Source organism: Mirounga angustirostris, unplaced genomic scaffold (assembly GCF_029215605.1).
Source record: "Mirounga angustirostris isolate CCGP_5_RB_7025 unplaced genomic scaffold, mMirAng1.0.hap1 SCAF_5, whole genome shotgun sequence".
Taxonomy (NCBI): Eukaryota; Metazoa; Chordata; class Mammalia; order Carnivora; family Phocidae; genus Mirounga; species Mirounga angustirostris.
In genome coordinates this window covers 162186838-162209144 of record NW_026991713.1, presented here as the reverse complement: position 1 = coordinate 162209144, position 22307 = coordinate 162186838, and the positions used below count along the sequence as shown (strand labels likewise).

General features: G+C 52.6%; 1 protein-coding gene across 1 annotated transcript in view; it reads left to right on the top strand.

Annotated features, from left to right (window-relative positions):
- The window catches only part of GSG1L (GSG1 like), a 204132-nt gene that overhangs the window by 170516 nt on the left and 11309 nt on the right, over positions 1-22307 (top strand). The window contains exons 5-6 of the mRNA XM_045871886.2: positions 8734-8901; positions 22097-22167. Of these exons, the coding sequence (XP_045727842.1) occupies positions 8734-8901; positions 22097-22167 (239 nt within the window). The remainder of the gene's footprint in view (positions 1-8733; positions 8902-22096; positions 22168-22307) is intronic.

Sequence of the window (22307 nt, the reverse complement as noted above, 5' to 3'; positions counted from 1 at the left end):
GCCTGCAAGATGGATCAGCCCCATTTTTCATCCCTTCTTTTGGGGACTTGCCAGGGCTGTGCAGTGTCATTTCTCTTGTTTAATATGTGTGAGGCCATTTGTCAAAATTCTGGCCACTACACTGCCCCTGTCCCCACCCCAGGCACCAGAGAGGAGACCAGCTTTGAGGCCAGACAGTGTCAGCCTCTGTCTCCCCGCCCAGCAGAGCAAAACAGGCCTCGGGGGCTTGGGAGGTTGGGGGATCAGAGAGGCCCAGCTGAAGTTGGGCACCAGCTTCTGGGAGGGACACCTGCACAGGAAGGAGAAGGTTCCTTGGTTGGGAATCAGACAGCCTGGGAGCAGACCCCCACCCGGACCTTTGCCAGCTGCGGACTCACACCAGGTCACTCAGCCTCCCCGTGCCTCAGTATCCTCATCTGTAAAATGAGGATGGCCTGAGTTTCTACTCATGGGGCTCTTGCGAGTAGTGTGTCAGCATTCTCTTCATTTAGAACACATCACCCTAAAACAAAAATGTGTTATTTTCTCTTATGGTGTAGTGGGTTGACTGGGCTTAGCTAAGTTGTCCTTGCTCAAGGTCTTCCATGACGCTTCAGTGGGATGTTGGCCAGGTGGCATCATCTGGGGCATGGCCGGGCAGGGTGTCCTAACTGACCCCTCCCAGCACTGGCTGTGGGTGCCCGCTGGGGGCTGGGGGCTCAGCTAGGCTGTCAGCAGGAGCGGCTTCTTGCAGGGAGCAAGCATTCCAAGCCATCTGAGCAGAAGCTACAAGTTTATTTTATGACCTTGTCTCAGGAGGCACGCTGTCACTTCTGGTGCATTCTGTTGGTCGAGAGCAAGTGATGGGGCCAGATTCAAGGTGAAGGGGCCGCACGAAGCATGAACCTTAGGAGGTGAGGCTCCGGGTGGGGGCATCTCTGAGGAGGAGCTACGATGAGGACCGTGTGGAATAAGGCGCATGAGGTGCTTAGCACAGAGGATGTGCTCCACGAATGTTCCTGTTAGAGGTGAACAACTCAGCCTCTCAGTGTATTCATCTCTGGGGTAGGTAGTAGTAATACGTGTTTCATAGGGTTGTTGGACGGACTACCTGGGACCAAGCTCTTAAAGCGCTTGGGACACAGTAAGTGCTCCTAAGTGGTGGTGATTCTAAGTGGTGACAATGACACTGAGCCTTTGGTAATGCTGCTCTCACTTGCTGGGAGGCACGTGCCCCGAATGTCCATGCAATGACACCCGGTGGGCGTGCAGGCAGCCCCTTGCCATCTGTGCTCTGGGCTCCACCTGCCCTGGCCGTGCCCTCCCGTCCCTGCCTGACTCCCCGCTTTGGCCCTAAGCCTCGGAACCCCATCCTCGCCTGAGCCCGGGGACCCTCCAGCCCTCCTGCCTGCCTTTTTATCCCCCCAGCTCTGTGTCTCAGCTCCCTGAGCTGTCTGGTCCTGCCGTGCTAACTCCCATGGAGGGGTTACCATGCCCAGATCAGGGACCAGGACACAGCCTCAGAAACAGCAAGACCCAGGTTGCACAGTTAGTCCAGGGGCTGCAAACTGCATGCAGCCCAGGGCCCCTAGATGTTTTGTGTCAACTGCCACGGTGTTAGATAAAAGATGTATTTGGGCGCCTGGGTGGCTCAGTTGGTTAAGCGTCTGCCTTGGGCTCAGGCCATGATCCCAGGGTCCTGGGATCAAGCCCTGTATCGAGCTCCCTGCTTGGGGGGAAGCCTGCTTCTCCCTCTGCCCTCCCCCCTGCTCATGCTTGCTTGCACGCTCTCTTTCTCTCTCTCACACACGCACACAAATCTAAAAAAAAAAAAAAACCTATTAAAATTACAATGTTTAAAAAAAATAAAAGATGTATTTGTTTTTAACATCTAAAAAGGTAAACATTTTGCATAAAAATCCAAGTTTGGGGCTTGTACTTACTGTCGCCTTGTACTTTCCCCGCATCATCATCCACCGGACCCTGCAGGAGTTTGAGTTGTGAACCCGGCGTGGAAGGTCAGCCTGGCAGTTTTCCTGGCAATGGCAAGAACGTAGAAAGCTAGTCACTTTGTTGTTCTGTTGAATTTGATCAAAATGGAGAAAGATTTTAAAAATGGCCCCTCCTACCACAACACACACAGCGAAACCCCAGTCCTGAGCATTCAGTCCGCAGACGGGGGTAGGAGAGCATCAGGGAGTTGTAGCTTTATAAGAGCTAGAAGCCCAGAGAGGTTAAGCAGTTCGGCACAGGTCACACAGCAAAGAGTAGCAAGTTGGGCCAGTACCGAGGGGGGTGGTGCCTCTCTATTCACCTCTGAAACCCTACCTGTGTGAAGTCAATGGCCTCACTGCTATTCCCCTTTACCCCCTTCCAGTCTCCACAACCCTGGAAACAGAAGACTAGCCTCTTCCCTCTCGCAGGACCCTAGGCCGCCCTGCCCTCTCTGCAGGCCTTAGATGGCCTTTCAGCGGATTGATCCCTCAGGGGTGGGGGGATTCTGCTGCCGTGACCATCGAAGGACCTTGGCCCCAGAGAGCCCCTGGAGAGGGTGTGTTGCTTATGTCACTGCTGAGAGGCTGAGTGGTCAGCAGGAAGCTGGAAGCTCTCCCTCTTTCTCATGTCCCCCAAGGCAGGGGGCTCTGGCCTCCCTTTGTCTAAGACCAGGGAGGGGAAGGAAAGGCGTGGCTGCCCAAGGGTGCCTGCTAGACTGGCCGGGCCCCCAGGACCTCCCATCGTCAACTCCTGGTCCCATCGGGTCTGGGGCACTGAGCGTGGCTTGGACCGAGCATTTGTGTCCTGTCCTGCACTGTGACTCTCTGTCCATCTGTCCTAAATGAGGACTAGGGCTGCCTCCCTCGGGGGTCAGTTAATAGCCTTCCCACCGAGCAGGGCCTGTAGCGGATTGCAAGGTGGTTTCTATGCATCTCTGGATCTGGCCCCAGCATCCCCCCTGCCCTGCAGTGCAGCTCCCAGAGGACAAAGTGGTTGACAGCCACTCTGTCCAGCCTGTCACCCTCCCCTTTCCTCCCCACAGTGTCCACTCTGCTCTTGGCTCCAAAAACCAGGCCAACCACCCACGTACCCGCTCAGAAGCGCAAGCTGCAAACACCAACAGGTGTTAGAGCCTCGAGGTTTTCAAACTGTGCCCTGCGTGGGGGCCCAGAGGGGTGTTGGGATGAAGCACAGCAGGGAGGATGGAGACTCGTGGATGCAACCCTGAGCCCCCCAACCACATGAAAACCAGTACAGTGTTTTTATATCTGTTTGTTCAGTCTGTTTTTATCGTGTCTGTATTTCTTCATTCTACAAATAGTTACTGAGCACCTCCTATGTGCCAGGCATTGTTCTAGGTCCTAAGGATAGAGCAGTGAACAAAACAAAGCTCCTGTTTTCATGAAGCTGAAGTTCTGGTATGGGTGGGAAGACAATCAAAAACCAAATAATCGGGCCTACCACTTCTGGGAAGATGGAGTAGACATACTTCTCCCTATTCTTTCTGCTAAGTACAACTAAAATCCTGGAACATTAGCCATAAAGCAAGCGTAAGAAGATGCTGAAAGGTAGACAGAAGACAGTAGGCTGATCAGGGACCAAGAGACAGTACACTGGTGAGTCCTTTTTGTCTAGTGCATCCCAGTTTGGAAATGAAGACGTCAGCAATCCAGCAATACCAAAAGGCGCGCATGCGCACACACACACAAACACACACCCCCCCACCAAAAGTCTGCTTTCTGTAGCCAAAAGACCAGGAAAGGGGCAGCCTACCAAGAGAGAAAACTTAGCAGTAGCTGCTCTCAATAGTCCTACATCACAGAAAACAAACCAACAGTTTGACCCCCCACTCATGCAAGCTTAGATTCACCTCACCAGGCTGTCATGAGGCACCTCACCGGCTACGGGGATAGCAGAGTAGGGAGCCGGGACTGTCACTTTGCTGGAACAGTAACAAGACCCACCCATTCCCGAGTGGCAGTGGAGGTCACATGGGGAGCCGGGACCCCTGCTCCCACCAGGTGGTATCACAACTGAACGTTTCCCCCTGAGACTGGGAACACCACTCTTAGTACAGTGCTGGAAGTTCTCGCCCGTACAGTAAAGCATGAAAAGTAAATAAAAGGCATAGAGATTGGAAAGGAAGAAGTAAACCATACTTATTTGCAGATGACATGATTGCCTATGTAGAAGAATCCAAGAGATCTATCAAAAAATGCCTAGACCTAATATACGAGCTCAGTACAGTCTTGGTATACAAGAGAAAAACCACAAAATCAATTATATTTCTTTTTTTTTTAAGATTTATTGACTTTATAGAGCATGTAAGTGCGTGTAAATGGGGGGAGGGGCAGAGAATCTTCAAGCAGACTCCCCACTAAGTGTGGAGCCTGACTCAGGGCTCGATCTTATGACCCGTGAGATCATGACCTGAGCCGAAACCAAGAGTCAGATGCTCAACCAACTGAGCCACCCAGGCACCCCAATCAATTTTTTAAAAAGATTTATTTATTTGAGAGAGAGGAAGAGAGAGAGCACAAGCAGGGGAAGGGCAGAGGGAGAAGAAGAGGAAGAGAATCTCAAGCAGACACCCTGCTGAACGTGGAGCCTGAAGTGGGGCGCTATCTCAAGATCCTGAGATCATGGCCTGAGCCAAAACCAAGAGTCAGATGCTCAGCCGATGGAACCATCCAGGTGCCCCGGTGCCCCCAATCAGTTATATTTCTAATAAACTAGCATTGAACAGTTGGACAACAAAACTAAAAATACAGTACCGTTTGCACTGAAAAAAGTGAAACGCTTCATCATAAATCTAACAAAACAGCTGTAGGACTTGCATGCTGAAAACCACAAAATGGCAATGAAAGAAATCAAAGAAGATGGAAATAAATGGAGCGATACACCATGTTTGTGGCAAAGATATCAGTTCCCCTCAAGCTGGTATACAGGTTTCATGCAATTCCTATTAAAATCTCAGCAAGATTTCTTGTAGGTATAGATAAGAGTATTCTACAATTTATTATGAAAGGCAAAGGAACTAGAAGAGCTAAAACAGTTTTGAAAAAGAAGACTAAAAGTGGGAGGAATCAGTCTATCCAATTTCAAGACTTAATGTATAGTTACGTAGTCTAGACAGTGTGGTATGGGTGAAGGGATACACAGAGATCAATGGGACAGAATAAGGGACCCAGAAATAGACCCACACAAATAGGCCTAACTGATATTTGACAAAGATGCAAATCCATTCAGTGGAGGTCGGGGGTAGCCTTTTCAACAAATGGTGCTGGAACTATGGGACATTCAGAGACAAAAGAAAAAAAAGTCAATCTTGATCTAAACTCCACACCTTGTGTAAAAATCAACTCAAAATGGGTCGTGGACCTAAATGTAAATTGTAAAACCGTAAAATCTTTAGAGAAAAATAGAAAATCTTTGGGATCTAGACATAGGCAAAGAGGTCTCAGATTTGATATCAAATGGGTCAAAAGCATAAATGGAAAATTTGATCAATTGGATGTCAGCAAAATGAAATGCTTGCCCTGTGACAGACCTTGTAAAGACGTTGGAAAACAAGTTACAGAGGAAGAAACCATTTGTAAACCACCTCTCTGACAAAGGCCTAGTATTTAGGATCTCTACAAACACTCAAAACTCAACAGTGAGCAACAATAGCAGCAAAACAATCCAGTTAGAAAGTGGGCAGAAGAACATGAACATATTTTGCCAAAGAGGATAAACAGATGGCAAGTAAGCAACTGAAAAGATGTTCAACACCATTAGCCATTAGGAAAATGCAAATGAAAACCACAACGAGGTGTTACTACACATCTATCAGAATCGCTAAAAAAAAAAAAAAAAAGTGACAACATGACATGCTGGTGCAGATGTGGAGAAACTCCCTGATATAAGGGAACAAATGGTTGATACACACAGCAACCGGGAGGACTCTCCAGAGAATTACCCCGAGTGCGAAAAGCCAATCCCCAAAATACGTGCTGTGTGATGCCATTTGTGCCTCATTCTTAACATGACAAAATTAGAGAAACGAAGAACTGATTACTGGTTGCCAGAGGTTGGGAGGGGAGGGGGTGTGGCTGTAAAATGGCAAGAGGAGGGATCGTTGTGGTGATGGATGGAGCTGTTCTGTATCTTGACTGTATCGGAGTCGATATGCTGGCTGGGGACTATCTTTGCAAGATGTTACCACTGAGGGAAACTGGGTAAAGGGTACGTGGATCTCTCTGTATTATTTCTTACAACTGCATGTGAATCTATAATTACCCCAAAATAGCAAGTTTCATTTAAGAACAAAGAATGATAAATAGGAAGAAAAGCTACAGGAGAATTACAGGGTGTGGCGAGGGCTGAGATGAAATTGAACAGGGGTGTGTGTGACAGGGAGAGATGCTCCTTCTCTGGTTGGGTCATCAGACTTGGGAGTTGGGACCTGCTCCTAGATAAGATTCCTGATCGTAAAGATTAGAAGTTCACTTTAAAACTAAGCTGTGTAAAAGAGAGGAGTTTATAGAAAGTAATTGTACAAGAACTTGGGTTGCCAACGACAGACACCCAATTCGAACTGGCTTAGGGAAAGAAAACATCCGATAAAAGAATTTGGGCTCCCATAACTGAAAAGTCCAGGGATAATGGCTTCAGCGCAGGGATCTAGCTCCTTTTTCATGGCTCTGCTTTGAGTCGGCCTCCTCAGCAGTTTGCATAGTGGCAAGCCAGTTCCCAGCAGCTCCAAGCTCAAATCCCACCAGCTTGGCACCCCGGGTGAAATACGTACAAGAGTCCTGGGATCGAGTCTCATTAGCCTGACTTGGGTGTCATGTGCCCATCCTTGAACCAATTACTGTGGCCAGAGGGAAGCTGATGCTCTCATTGGCCAGGTGTTGGCCATGTGATCACCCTTAAAAGTTGGGGGTGAGGCCAGCTCCACACAAACCACGTGGCCTGAGAGGAGGGGAGCACTGGGCCCTTAACAGGAAGGATGCTGGTCAGGCAAAACCAACGTACGTATCCTCGTGGAATCCCAGGAAAAGCCTGCTTCTTTATTCTCTAGCCTCACGTTCTGAATTTCCACCTCTGTAGTTCAAACACACATCCTTCTTTGAACTAGTCTTGAGTTTCATTGCTTAGAGGAGAGAGTATCTGATTGGGCCAACTTTGGTCAGATGCCCAGCCCTCATCCAATCATCTATGAGCAGGGGGGTGGGGTCACCTCCTGGACTCTTTGATGGACAGGGCAGTTCTAAGACGGGCCAGGTGGACCCCATCGCTGTCTATTACAGATACTCAAGAGCTTCTGGGAGGCCTAAATTAGCTCCTTATCATGAAAGAACAAGGAATCCATGAACGGTTTTGGCAATAAGGGACAGGTGATGATAGGGGATCCCTGTGAGAAAGGCTGAATCTTCACACTTCCCCTTGCTTTCCTTCTGGGTGGCCTGGGGCTGATAAAGAGAACAGTGGGTGTGGGAGGTAGGCTGCACTGGCCTTGAGGAATGCATGGGTGGTGATGGTGAGAGACCCAACGGTTGGCTGGCAGAAGGGGAGGCTGGATGCTCTGAGACAGGGCAGTGGCACTGAGCTCTTGATTCGGAGGAAACCAGTCATCAGGGCAGAGACTGGGGAGCATGGACCCGGAGACCAGACTGTGTGTAACTAACTGGAGTCAGGCGGGTCCCCACTCCTGGTTCTAAATGTTACTGCGTAGTCTTGGTCAGAGGAATTAGGCGGGAGGCCACTTCTAGAATGGACACTGGGTCAGAGAAGACCAGCACCCTGGCCAGCTGATCTCCTAGCCCCACACTACCCTTCCCTACTTTCCAGTTGTGGATAGGACAGATCCTCCGGCTCTGGCTGGCTCCACATCCATATCAGGTGAGTGCAGCTAAGAGTCACCAGCGGTGCTTGGAGGAAGGGTGGAGGAGAACGCCACACGGGTCATGATAACTTAATCTCTCAGAGGGAGAGTTTGGAAATGAAGCCAGACAGAAGTGGGTAGTAAGAATGTTGAAACTGCTGATGGTAGTAATGACAGCAAACCTTTCTTGAGGGCCCACTCTGTGCGCCAGGGCACTGTTCTGAGATATTTTGAATGCCCATCTCCTTTAATCCCTGCAACAATGTTGTAAGCTGGTGCTGTTGTTATGTCCATTAAAATGGTAGAAGTAAGAGGCAGAGAGGTTAAGCATCTTGCCCAAGGTCACACATGAACAGAGGTAATTTAACCCCCATGGACAGCAGCTTTTAGGGTGTCTGCCCCCCATCTTCTCAATCATCAACTCCCAACTAATTGCACTCTCCCTCACTCCAGCATCCCAGACCTCCTGCAGTCTGTGGACTGTTCCCTACTGCCTCGCACCTCTGCACCTTTGCACATGCCCTTCCCTCTTCCTGGCATGCCCTTCCCTTCCCCACCCCCCTGGCAAACTCTCGCTCCTCCTCCAAGAGCCCATGCAAGCCTAGTTGTGTTCTGGTGACCTTCCCTGAGGCTGGCCCCCGTGGATGGAAGGTCTCGCTCTTTTCTTGCCTCCCCGTAATGAATGCTGTCGTATCTACATCACAGTGTACAGATTGAGTGGAGCAAGGGCCTCGTCTTAGTCTTCTCTGTGGTAGCACCTGCTCCAGACTGGCCCAGATCAGAGGACGCAGCTGGGCAGGGTGAATGCATGTCCGCTGGCGGTGGCGGGGGGGGGGGTTTCCCTGTCCCCTGCCCACCCTCACTGTGGCACCTCTCTCATCTCTTGGCAGCCTGGCGTGGGGCTCCTTTACCTGCTGCATGGCGGCCTCTGTCACCACACTCAACTCCTACACCAAGACGGTCATTGAGTTCCGGCACAAGCGCAAGGTCTTTGAGCAGGGCTACCGGGAGGAGCCAACCTTCATAGACCCTGAGGCCATCAAGTACTTCCGGGAGAGGTCAGTGCACATGGGGTCACCTCTGGCCATCACTGGGAATCCAAAGCCCAGGGTTTGGCCTCAGTGGTCATAGGGCTCCAGTAAAAAACTAGAGTGATCTGACAGAAGCATCTTGGGGAGGTAGTGGGGTAGAAGGGAGATGCTGGGTGAGGCAGAGTTTGGACCCCACTGTGTTAGAATTTCTGGGACATTTTGATGTTTTATGGGACGTGAGGTTGCCTTATGATCAGAGCCTGAGAAACCAAGAAGAAAACTGAGTCTCAGTGTTTGCTATTTAGCCCCATGCTTGTTAGAACCATGTCTTCTTAGGGGCATACAGAGAACGAACCAAGGTCCCCTTCTTGGGCTCTGTCACAGCATTGGGTGAAAAGGGGACCCAGCAGTGGGATTGTTGATGATTGCTGGATGAGGAGGTCTCCTCAAGGCCAGGGACTACATCTGATCACCTGAGTCCTCAGAGTCCAGTTGGGAATAGAAGAAGTGACAATAAATTGTGTGTGTATGAATGGATGGATGAATGGATGGATGGATGCATGGTTGGGTACATGTATGTATGTATGGTTGGGTGGGTGGATGGATGGATGGATGGATGGATGGTTGGGCATATGTATGTATGTATGTATAGTTGGGTGGGTGGGTGGGTGGATGGATGGATGGATGGATGGGTGGAAGGATGGATAGATGAATGAATGAATTCATGCATGCATGGATGAGTGCATGCATACATGGATGGATGGGTGCATGGATGGATGATGGATAATGGATGAAGGACAGACAGGCAGATACTTAGCATATTTCCTGGGACCACCTCCTAAATAAACTACCCATACCCAAGTCCTTATCACAGTGTCTGCTTCTAGGGGAGCTGACTGGATATGCAATAATGCCTTTCAATGGCAGGGAACTAGAAGGTTGTCAGGACTGATGACAGAGTCTGAGGAGGAAAAGGGGGAAGGAGGCTGCAGAGCTGGGCAGCATTGAGGAGCTGGACTCTCTGTGGGACAGTGGAAGGGTTTTAAGCTGAGGAGTCACATGATGGAGGCCACACAGGGACCTCTCTCTGACTGCTGCAGACCCCGTTGTCTCTCCTGTGCCATGTGGGTCTCCTTTCTGTCCCTTGAACACTGCAAGCTCACTCCCTCTTGGGGCCTTAGCACTTGCTATGCCCTTTCCTGGAGTACTCACCTGGCTGGCTTACTCGGGTCTCAGCTTGAACGTCATCTGCTTGGAGAGGCCTTCCTTAATCACTCGGTCTAAATTTGCCCCATGCACTGTAGTCACTATTTTTTCAGAGCACCTACACAACCTGACCTTATTCTGTTTATGTTGGATACGTTCATAGGCTGTGAGCTCCATGATAGAGGGTTTCGCTGTCTTGCTCCCTGCTGTATTCTGAGCACCTGTGACTAGGCCAGGCACCTAGTAGGTGCTTTTTTATTTTTCTTTGGGTAACCGACTGAATTCTTCTCCCTGGGGACCTCAGGCCTGGTTGCCTCACACCCTTTCAGCTCAACCTTGACCATCATCGGGCAGATTCAGCTTCCCAGCACCCCCACGCCACAGTCCCAGGTCAGGTGTCTAGTCTGGGGCCAGGCAGCCGTGGCGGGGGAGCCCAGACTACCCAGGCATACAGGGCCGCCTCGCCCCTGGCTGTGGACAGAGCATGCTCACTAGGAAGGTGGCAATGGCCAGCATAGGACGGGGCCCGCAGTGGGCACTCAGGAAACGTTTATAGCATCCATATACACAGCGCGATGTCTAAAACCACCCCTTAACACTGCATCCTCAGCTGTCCCCTCGGCTGCGGGAGAGCCTGGGGCATCCGAGGGCAACCTTGTTTTGCTGAGGCAGAAGACAGGACCTCTTTGTACCTCATCAGCAAGAAGTTGCTGTTTGCTGGTGCCCTGGTTGGAATGGTCCCTAACAGCTCAGGCCCCAGCCATGTGGGGGCAGATGAATGGTTCCCAGCATATGTGCAGAATATCACTTTACACGTTCATAACTTGAACATTATGCAGAGGTTCATCAAATTTTATTTCCCTTCCTCTCTGAGGAGAGCATTTCAGCTTAGCTGGGCTGTTCTAATTTTTTTTTTTTTTGGTGCCTTCGTTACAAAGCTCAGCGCATGTGGATCTGTCCCAGCACAGGTTTGCAAGTGGCCCAGCAGCAGCAGGGCTGAAATTCTACAGTGGCCAGTGTCCCCAAAACTGCAGCCACGGACACCAGGGGAGAGGTCTGAGGGGCCCACCTGCCTAGATTTCCTCCTCCTTGGGGGATGGGCAGTGCCGTGGAAGGGGCAGAGGCTTGGGGAAAGCCTCAATCTGAGTGTGTGGGTTTTCCAGACCTGTGGCTTCACTGCTGTGTGATTTGGGGCAAGGCACTGAGCCTGTCTGGGCCAGTGTCCTCTGACCCCCAGCAGGAGAGCCCGGAGCCGTCCGCGTCCTGGGAAGTCACACTTTGATAACCCAGGTAATGTGCTGGGTACAGTACTGCATTTTGTGTCTGTGAGTCTGTTTCTTCTGCCACTGATGTGACATATAAAGCTTGGTAACGATTAGGACGATTAGCTTAGGAGACGGCATTTTAGGCGTTAAGAATCCAATATCCATATTAATAACCACAGCAGACATATGGGGCCTGCCGCATGCCAAGCACTCTTCTGTCGGCTCCAGATGTGACTCAGTGAATTCCACCACACTTCTGCGAGGTAGTAGGTACTAGTGTGTCCCTGTTTTATAGATGCAAAATCAAGGCACAGAGAGGTGAAGTGACTTGTCTAAGGTCACACAGCTGGTAAGTGCCAGAGTTGGGATGTGAAGCCGGCCACAGTCATTCTCGTGAGGCATGGCCTCTCAGGACCTGTCGGCAGTCTCTGCCTGGCACTGAGGTGGGAGCTGGGCTTGCAGGGTAAATGAGGGGAGCCTGCTGAGGGTCACAGTGTGAGGGTGGGTGCGGTGCCCTGGGAGACGGTGCAGGGTCTCCCAGCCGTGCCCGCCATTCCTGTCCACGGATCTGTGGCTCCCACTTCATCCAGGCCTCCCTCTGTGCTCCGGACTGAGGACAGGATGCCTCCCTCTGGGGGCTGATGGAGCTGGGAGGGCCTGTCTGCCGCCACACACCACCCCACTCCTACTGGAGTTTTCTCTTGGGGAGCCTGATGCAGGTCTCAGGACTAGGTGGGCAGATTCTGAACAGTTTTCAGGGGTTTTGAAATGCAGGTGTGTGTGTGTGCGCACGCATGTGTGCATGGGAAGGGGCCAATGTACATGCATGTGGAGCAGGGGTGGGGATCCTACCCCCCTGACTCTGAGCAGCCTTGCCGGCTCAGAGAAATGTCTGGAACTAAGCACTCCCCAGTCACCCTGCCTGCCATCCCCAAGGAGGGTGTCTTAATGGGGCCTCCTGAGGGGAGGGTCGGAAGCTGCTGAATGAAAGGTAAACATTTGCAGACCCGGCTTTCTTGAATGCTTAATGTTCGGATGTGCTTTAACAACTGGTGGAGGAAAGCCAGAGCTGTTGGATTGGACCCCAGCAGGAATTCAGCTGCATATCCGCCTCTCTGGGGGAAGCCGCGGGGTGGGAGAGCAGAAGTCCTGGAGCTTCCCGGGGGGGGGGGGGGGGGGGGGGGGGGGGGGGGGGGGGGGTTACTCCTGCTCCTCTGGTAGCCTCCCCCCGGGGGATCAGATCGCCGGCCTTCACCTTGCTCTGCAGCACGTCCCACTCTCTGAACTTACCTGTTAATTCATTTACTGCCTTGTCTGTGCCTGCCTCCTTCCCGTGTGCATACCGCCAGAGAAAGTGGGGAACAGTCTCTGGTTTCCACTCAGTCCTGGCACCTAGCACCTCAGGGGCTCAATAAGTTATGTTACTAACTTTCCGTAATAATCACATGTTACTCACGATGCCGAGCTGGACTGAGCTTCCTATGGTGCAGGCGCTGTTCCTGGGCCTGGCCTGTGTGCTCATTTAACCGTGGATGCGCTCGTTAAGAAATTGACTGGGGTTGAAATTAACTCTGCAGTTTACTAGCTGTGGGTCCCCAGGTAGGTCACTTCCCCTCTTGCAGCCTCCGTTTTCCTGGCTGGAAAATGGGCATCCTTCCTCGCAGTTTTGTTTTGAGGATTACATGAGATGATGCAGTGAAGTTTTGGTTACAAAACTGGGGGTCCCCCTTTCCCTAACCACACCCCTGCCAGTAACCTCCCTCTGTACTGGGCAAGGAAGACACACTCCCTGCCCGAGAAAGGGGCAAAGCACATACTGCAAGCTGGTGGCCCTTGGAGAATCCTGCCGAAAGATGTGCTTTGTTTGGCCCCCATAGTGATTTAAAAATGTTTGAATTTTGGCTGAGCTTTAAGAATCAGGAGATTTTGTGTTAAAACGTCAAGGTTTTTTCTTCTCATGAGAAAGCTGAGGGTCTGGCTGCACTGGGCCCCCGCTCTCACATGGTGTCGGTGGGCTGGAGCGAGTAGCATCTGCCCTGGGGGTCCCCCAGGCTCACCCATCACCCACCCCGCCCCCAGCTCGGGCTCTAGTGAGCGCAGCAAGGTACCACCGGGGTCTCCTGGAGGTGACGGCAGGCCCAGGGCCCAGGCCCACCCCAGGGCAGCTGGAGGATAAAAGAGCTTTCAGAGATGAGACCCTTGAGCCAAGTTTTTAGAGACACGTGCAGCACTTGCCAGCCAGATGGGCAGCGGGTGAGAGAAGGTGTTCTCAGGCCCAAGCGGCAACATGGGCGAAGGCCCGGAGGGGGAGCATACAAGTGGATTTAGGAAAATCTGAGCAGTTTGGTTGATTTATGAGTGGGAGTTGGACCTGAGTCTCTGATCTCTCTCATCCTCCCACAGTGTTGGGGTGGGGGCTGGCAGCCCCAGAGAATTGAGTATTACCGGCTTTAGACCCGTGGAGTAGGAACCCTCCCCAGGCCTCCTTCCCGGGTCGCACGCAGCCCTCCCTGGGCCTCAAGACGGACGTGGAGGAGCCAGACCCTGAGCCGGGGGAGATGGGCACAGACTTAAAGGATTCCTACACCCTCGAGGGCTTGAGCCCCCCCTTGCCCATCTCCCTGCCTGGTGCAGAGGGGGGCTCTCTGCTGTTTGCTCTCCTGTCTGTTGTAGGGAGACTCTTGGAAGGGCCTGTCTCCACTTTGTCCCCTCTCTCTCACAACACAACCCACTGCCCCAAACAGCTCCCAGGGGCCCTGACCCCCTGCACACACCCTCCTCCCTCAGTCCCTTGGCCACTCCTCCCCTCCCCTTCTTCTATTAAATGGCGATGCTCCCAGGGCCCTTTCTGGGCCCTCCTCTGTCCTCATTTGACACGAGCCTCAGTGGCCATATGTGTGCCAGGGTTCCCACATTCTTAGTCCATCCCAGACCATCTGACTCCATATCTATCTGCCTCTTTGTTGCTTCTACTTTGGATTCTTAAAAGCATCAAAACCTAGCATGGCCAGGACCGACTCACGATGGTCTCCTCCAAACCCAGGCCTATTGCCACGTCTCTTTGCCCCCCTGTGGTCCTGTGCATGCGAGCTGGGCCCCTGCGAGCCCTATGTGCCTTCCCGCATCTGGCCTTACCCCTCCCATCTGCGCCCCCTCCCCAGCAGGATGCCTCTTCACTGTGCTACTAGGCTTAGGGCCCCTCTGCCCCCAGCTTTCTGCCTAAAACACTGCAGCGATTTCCCATGGTTCTGGGACAGCTTCTCACCACCATCGATGTGGCCCAGCCACCACCTAGCCTCACTGAGGACCCTGGTCCCGTTCCTGGGCACAGCACCTCCTGGACCCTCGTGGTCCCCTAGCGGGTGGTTCTGTCTGTGAGTAGCCACTAGACCGCTGTCCTTTCTGCCTAGAGTGCCCCCCACTCTGCCTTGCTGACATTCAGCCTTCAGCTGGTGCCTCCAGCATCGACCCTGAGCCGGACAGACCCCCCTCTGTCCTGTAACAGCCCCATGAACTGTCCCCCACCCACCACCCTCAGCTCTAACCCTGCAGTTCCTTGGCAAGGTCCATGGGACAGGGACCCATGTCCACTCCCCTATTTCATTCCCCACTAGGGTGATGGATGGAGACAGTGATGAAGAACAGACAGGAAAGCCTCTTGGAAGGAGCCTCTTGGGCAGGTCACTGGCCAGTCGGTTAGGCCAAGTGACCTTTGCTCTCTGGGAGCTGCCAGTGGTCTTGCTCGTGTGACCGGTTTCCCAAGCCAAGCTCAACAGCACCACGCCTCAGGTGTGCCCACCTCCTTGTGGGCCGAGGAAGGAGCTTTGGAGATAGACCGAGTCTTGAGGCTTTCACGCATCGTAGGAGCCCCCGAGAGGCTGTGGAAGGTGGGGTGGGGATCCCACATGTGCTCATGATTATTTGTTTTTCTAAGTCGCAATTTCCCACCCATGTAGTTCTGAAAATAATCTCAAGGTGCTCCTATCTAGAGGTCTCAGTTAAAAACCCAGTATTGGAGAAATGGGAGAGAAAACTGCACGGAGCAATCAGGGAGGGCATTGATAGCATGGATATTTATCTTCTCTGTTATTTTCCCCACATGTTTCATATCATGATGATATTACTCATAAGACAGGAAGAGCAACAACAACAACAAAAGCATCTTTTAAAAAAAACCCATTTATCTCCTCCTGTCTTGGAATAGCACTTTTGATACGATGTTGTGGAATCTTAATTTTCTACTTATAGTCATTGATTTGCCAGCATTTCTTTTAATTCCAGCCTGTATTCCATTGCAAATGGATCATTTCAAAATCACTGTGTCCTTTGTCCTCTCTGACCGTCCCCTAGATAATATAGCCTCTGAGACGTGTTCGGTCACAGCACCCTCTCGTCTGTTTCTGCTTTCATGGCCTGATTATTACTTCTCAGTGACGCTGTGCCCTCTCTCACTCTTTGTGGGGGGTCCTTTGAAAATCGCCGTGTATTCTGGAGAGCAGTGCAGCGGCATCCAGAGATGAGAGGTGGCCCCGTGGAGACTGTGGGACCCTCGGCCGGCCAACATGGCGGGCGGGGAAAGCCAAAAGCGCAGATGGGCCCTTGCGTGGAGAACCCTCAGAGGGAAGCGGGAGAACATCTGGGAGGAATGGCGGCTCTCTGAACTCCCACGTTTTCTCCTAAACACCAGCCAGCTGGAGGGGACAGAGAAGTGGCGGGGAGTTGGCGAGGGGGTTCTCCGGGTGCCCTCCAGCCCCACCATCACTGTGGCCAGCTCTTTGGTGTTGCCCGTGTGTGGCTGGGACCGAGGGGAGGGCACTGGAGGCCTGGGTCTGCTGGGCCACAACCTAGGACGCCCAGGGCAACGGGGCCGAAGCTCAGCGGAGCCCCACACATGCCCGAAGCCGAGGGTCTAGCGCCTGGCTCCTCTGTGATCCCCGGCCAACAGCCTCACCCGCCCGGGAACCTGTGAGCATGCAGACTCTCAGGCCCGGCCCCAGACCTGCTCAACCGGACCAGCCGCTCCGTGACTGGTGAGCAGTGTCAAGCTCAGGAAACGTCAGGCTGGGGGACAGAACAGGGGCTCAGGAGGTGGGCGTGGCCAGCGGATGAAGGAAGGCCCCCTACCTGCCACCCAGGACCACTCCCAGCGTGGCCCCCCAACCAGCGGCCACCTGCAGACATCCACAGTGACGTGAGGACAGGAGTTGTGGGAGTTTGGAAGCTTTCACAGCAAGCTGAAATGGCTGGGACATCAAGCTTGCTTTCGTATGTGGGTTTTCCCCATTTCATTTTCTAGTAACTCATTTTTATTGTATTTTAAAAAAAAATTGGTCCAAGGTAGATTGGAAATTAAGGGGGACAACCTAGTCGTTTGTCAGACAGGTGGAGAAGCACACACGGGCTGCGGACTGCCAGTTCGGACGGGGAAGTAGCTGGAGGTTTGGGAAACGAGCCAGCCTGGGGCCAGCGAGAGAGGGAGGCTGGCTTTGGGGCTGGTACCGACAAGACCCCAGGGGTTGGAGAACATTCTGGAAGGGCTGTGCTGGGGAGGCCCTGGGGCTGAAGACCCGGTGGAACCCCTGGCTGTGGTCACCTGACCTGCCGTGGCCACGTTTGGAGGGGGATCTGCAGGCCACGGTGGAGACACGCTGGAGATACGGGCACTGGCCAGCCTGAGTTCAGACCGCAGCGCAGCCAGCCCGTGTTGGCTCACGAGGGCCCAGCGTGCACTCGGCCCCGCAGCTCCACGGGCAGTGACGTCACGCTGGCCACAATGGGCGCGTGCACAGACGCTGCGAAGCTGGGCCCTTGCCTTCTGCCGGAGAGCCAGCCGTTAACCTTTACCAGCACGCCACTGAACTTGGGGCAGGTCCCAGGGCTACCTCGGCTTCGGTTTTCCTGTCTGTAAAATGGGGCTGACGGTATCGGCGGCGGCGGCGGTGACTTTGGTTGGGACACAGGTCTGAACGGGTGCAAACAGGCCCCAAATAATGAGGGTTTAGGCAATTTACAAGTGTATGTCGCTCTCACTTGAAAGTCTGAGCAGGTACTGCGGTTCCTGTCACCCTCAGCCGGGGCTCATCCTCCTTGCTAGGTACTAGCCTAGCTTCTGCTCTGCCTCTCCTTGTCCCCAGCTTGGGGAGACTCTGTTCTGGGACGGAAGGCTGCATGGGACCCCCTGGGGGTGCCCTCTGCCCTGAATCCAGAGGCGTTTGATGCCCTGAAGCCCTTTCTCTGCTTCTTCCAGAACACCCCTTTCCTGAGGCAGCACGTGGCTCAGGTCTAACCGATGGAGTGGAAGGAAAGGGGGTGTGGTTTTTGGGGGGGTTCAGGGGTGGGGATTGGTGCACATGTTAAAATACTGTCCTTCCACACCTGGAACCATGCGGTGGAGTCACAGACGGACCCTCAGAGATGAGGTTGATGATGACCATAGTAATAATGACGTGATGAGAACTCCAGACAGACAGAGCTTTCCACGGACTCATTCATTTACTCCTACAGCCACCCAAGAGGCAGGTGTGTCATTATGCCCACTGATCAGAGGAGGAAGTCAGACTGGCAGGTGATCAGGACATGTCCAGACTCAAGTAGCTTTCACAGAGGTGATGCCCGACGCCCGCAGAGGGAAGCACACAGCGGGTTCACGGAGGACAGAGGTGCTCACTGACCACCTGGTGCCCCTCCTGAGCATTGTTTTCAGTCCCAGCACCCCCCTCCCCCCACTATTTACCCTTCAAGGCACTTACTTAGATTTGTGGGTAATTTCTTGCACCACCATTAAAAACAACTATCTTCAGAAAGCACATAATATTTTCTGCAGGAAATCACAGTTCCAAATCAAATATAATTGTCACCCGGCCCCGTTAGCCATTGTTCCTTTTCTTTCTACACAGAGCTCAGCACCCCAGGTGCTCCCCACGTGGGCTGCTCCTAGCCTCGGGCTGCCTATGCTCCTTCCCTGCTAACATTCCTGGGGACGCCCGGTGCCAAGCACTGGGCTAGAGCCTGAGGCCTCTAAGTGGAGAACGGAATAAACTCCATCTTCTTCTCTTGGACTTTAAAAATGTACAGGGAAGCCCGCCGATTAAGCGAGTTTAGAAATAGTGGTGGTTAACCTGTTTGGAGGCCTGGCTCTGTGCCAGGTACCGGGCTCCAGGGTTCACAACCACCAGTGGGGCGGTGGTACTTGTCCTTTCTGTCGTGCTTACCACCGTGTACCCATTGCCACGTAGAAACTTCTAGATCATAGGGTTCACGGAGGACAGTCAGGTGAGCTGCACAAGGCCATGCTGCCTGCGAAGAGCAGAGCTGCCGGTCGGCCGTGCTCCCTCCTCTCTGCAGGGCCCAAGGGCTCAGTCTTGCCCAAAGCATCCCCGCGTCCTGACGTGTTTCCTCCCAGGGAGCGCTGGGGGTCTACGGGAGGGTCCTCAGCTCTTGCCATAACCGCGGCCACGCCTTGCCCCTCACCAGTCGGCCCCCAAGAGCCCGCAGATCTGTTCCTTTCATTGACGACTCTGGTAGAGAGGGCTGCGTTGGAGCAGGGAAACCAGCTCTTTCCAGAATGGCCACGCGGCACAGCTGAAGGACGGGCAGATGGGTGTGGGTCCAGCTCGGTCTCTGAGAAGGGAGCAGGTCACATGGCCTCCAGCATGCTGATCCCGTGTCGGATGCGGGCTTCCTCCACGCAGCCTCTGCTGCACCCGATGGGTGGTTCTCAGCCCTGGCCGCACATTACAGCCCCGGGTAAATGAAAACTCCCCAGGTCACTTCAGTGGGCCTCCAAGCTGAGAAGCATTGTTAAGACCAGGGGTTAACACGCGGTCTCCCGAAAACCAGATCTGGACCTCCACCTGCTGCAAAGAAACGTCTCCTGAACAACACACCCGTTGGTTTGCACAGTGTCTGCGGCTTTTTATGGACCACAAGGGCAGTCAAATAGCTGTGACAGAGAGGCCTCACGTCTTTACTATCCAGACCTTCACAGGACAAGTTTGCCAACGCCCGGACTACGCAGTGGTCTACCCTGCCAACCCTCTTAAACGTTCTCAGGCCTAAAAGTTCGCACATTAAGTTATGATTATTTGAATGCACAACAGGCATGAACTTCCGGATGCAGAGGCCTCTGTGGCCCCCAAGACCAGCACCCCTCCAGCATTTGCTTGCTAACTGGCAGGTGTTCTTTGATATGTTAACTATTGAACTAAGGGTTTCTTAGCCGCCTTCAGGACCCAGAGGGACCAGACCAGCTGGGGCTGCTTCTCTCCTTAAACACCAGCTCCTTTGCTCACAGGCCTCCTCCCCAGGGCTGAGGCTCCCCGCAGAGCCCCAGGGATGTGCCCAGCATGAGGCCTGGAGGGGATGATAACAGAAGATAAGAAGCCCTGAGAACTGGGAGCCTGGGGTTGATGGAGTAATCTGGAGTAATCGGCTCAAGGTTAAGGCTGGGAGCACAGGAGGGTGTTCAAGGCCCATATGTGGCAGGGCAGGCTTCTGTTGACCCAGAGGCACTGGACATGGCCAGGCAGATGGCACTCTGGGACGGGGATGGGCTCAGTTACCTGGTCCAACCTCCATCCAGTATTTGCTGGGTCACGATCAGTGATACTCTAGTCTTGATTACCTCTGGGGATGGGGAGCTCAGCACCTTGCCAGATATACATGCAGGACTACTTGGAAGAGTGCCAAACTGGACAACCCCTAAGTTTCTTTCAGCAGGGGATTGAATATTAACTCTTCTTTCACATACAATACGAGGGAAAAGGCGAGTGAGATTTATGTGTACTGACATGGAAAGATAATAGAAATTTGTGGGTAAGAAAAAAAACCAGGTTACAAAAGCATGTTTAATTTGAGGCTGTATATGTTAAAAAAAAAAGTTTTAATTCTGAAAGGATAAACACCAAGCTCCTAGCAATGGTGATGCCACCACAGGGAGGTGTCATTGTAAGGGGACTTCTGCTCTATGAGTGGGAGGTGGGTTTTTTTGTTTTTGTTTTTGTTTTGTTTTTTTTGTTTGTTTGTTTTTTAAATAAGCCAGTGCTATCAGGAAAATAACAAAGATATTTCTACTAAAAGATGCAAAAAGAAAAAAAAAGACATCTTTCCTCGTATGGAACCCTCCCATAGCATCACCTATCTACAGCATATACCTGCCTTCCTATAGCTTCAGCCCTTAGGGCATTGTTCTGCCGTCTGGGACCACTCAGGCCATAGAAAGTACTTGTTAAAAAAACCCAACCATGTTAGGGTTTGCTCCCCAGGAAGCACAGGCCTAGCCCCTGGGTACAGACAGCGTGGCACTCTTGGGCGGTGTTATAACGCTTGTCACTGTCTGCCTCGTGTGTCTTCCTACTAGACTGGAGGCTCTGAGGGCAGAGACAAGAGGTAGACATTTCTGCAGTGCACACAGCATCTGGAGTAAACTGCCCAGACCAGGTCCTCTGGACATTCCCAGTGAATGAGTGAAGGAGCAATCTGAGGGGCCCAGAAGGATCAGTGCATCAGTATTTCTCTCCCTTCTACTAGGCATCTGGAATTGCTTGCTTGTCATCCATCACCTTCCCCATGTCTCCTTCTCCAGCCCCACACTCTGGACACTGCCAGGCAACTAGAAATAAGACGTGGTGGGAAGAACCAGAGAACAGGGGTGGGGCATTTGCTGGGGTGAGGACTGAGACTTCCCTGCATGAGAGAACAGAGGATACCCCTACAAAGAAGAGGTGGGTGGAGGAGTGCAAAGCAAGTAAAAGGCAAAGAGGAGTGGAGGAAAGATCTAAGAACATGCGTGGCCATAGATACGGAATTGGGAATGTTTCCAGTGTTCTTTAGCAGATATGATCATGCTTGGCGTTGTTTCTACTTCTGGGGACCAGATTGTGTCCCTCTAAAGGTAATGTACACCAGGACTGGACCGCGTGGAGCTCCGTGGTGTGTTTGGGTTACAAAGGGGCGAGCGCAGTGTGGGAACATGGCCCTACCCATTCCCTGGGCCCAGTCAGTAGCGGGATGAGGGCGAGGGTTTAGGTCTGCAGCTGCCTCCACTCAGACCCTTGTCAGCCTGGCATCCCCTGCCACACCAGTTCTAGCCCCGTCTGCAATTGCAGTGATCTTGAGATGCCAGAGAAGGAAGCCACACGTGTCGGTGGGAAGGAGCCACCTTCCAACCTTCTGCGCCAGAAGTCAGGAGACCGGGGCTTTGTGTCTTTGTAGATAAATGCCCTGAGGAAGTGTTTTCATTTAGTGAAGAAAAGTGACACAGCTAATAGGAGTCCATTGCCCCCAAGTCAGAGAATAGAGGTAAGCAAAAAGATTCCAGATTGAATCCGTGTATCCTCATTATCTGGGGTTTGTTCCCATTGGCCTTGGTACAAATAATCTTTTGTGCACATCTGCATATAATTTTTAAATCAAACCATGTGTAGTCTTTTGTAATTTAGCATTTGCACATAATTAAACATCTTTTTCTGAGGACACATGGGTTTGTGTCCCTGTTCTGCCTCTAACTTCTTAGCTGCGTGACACTCGACGGGTCACATTAGCGTTCGGTGCCTCAGTTTCTCCGTTGACAAAATGGAGATCACGGTGCCCATCTAACAGGGTTATGGTAAGGCTCCATGTGGCGGCCGTGGCCCAGGTTGCTTTGCACAGCGTTCCCAAAGGGAAAAGACTGTACTTTTTTTCAGGTCCTGGGTCTCTGCCAGCTCAGCTTGCTCTTTCTCTCACAGACTTCTGGATCCTTTTCTTTCCAGGATCGAGAAGGGGAATGGGCACGAGGAGGAGGACCTGCGCTTAGATTGTCGCCACGAGAGATACGCTGCCCGTAAGTGGTCTCGTCTGCAGCAGCCTGCGCCGTCTGAGGAGAGGGGACCCTGGAGATGAGCCAGGCCAACCTCCCCCTGCACCCCTGCTTGCTCCCACAGACACACACTGCAGAGGGGGAAACTGAGGCTGGCGTCTTGG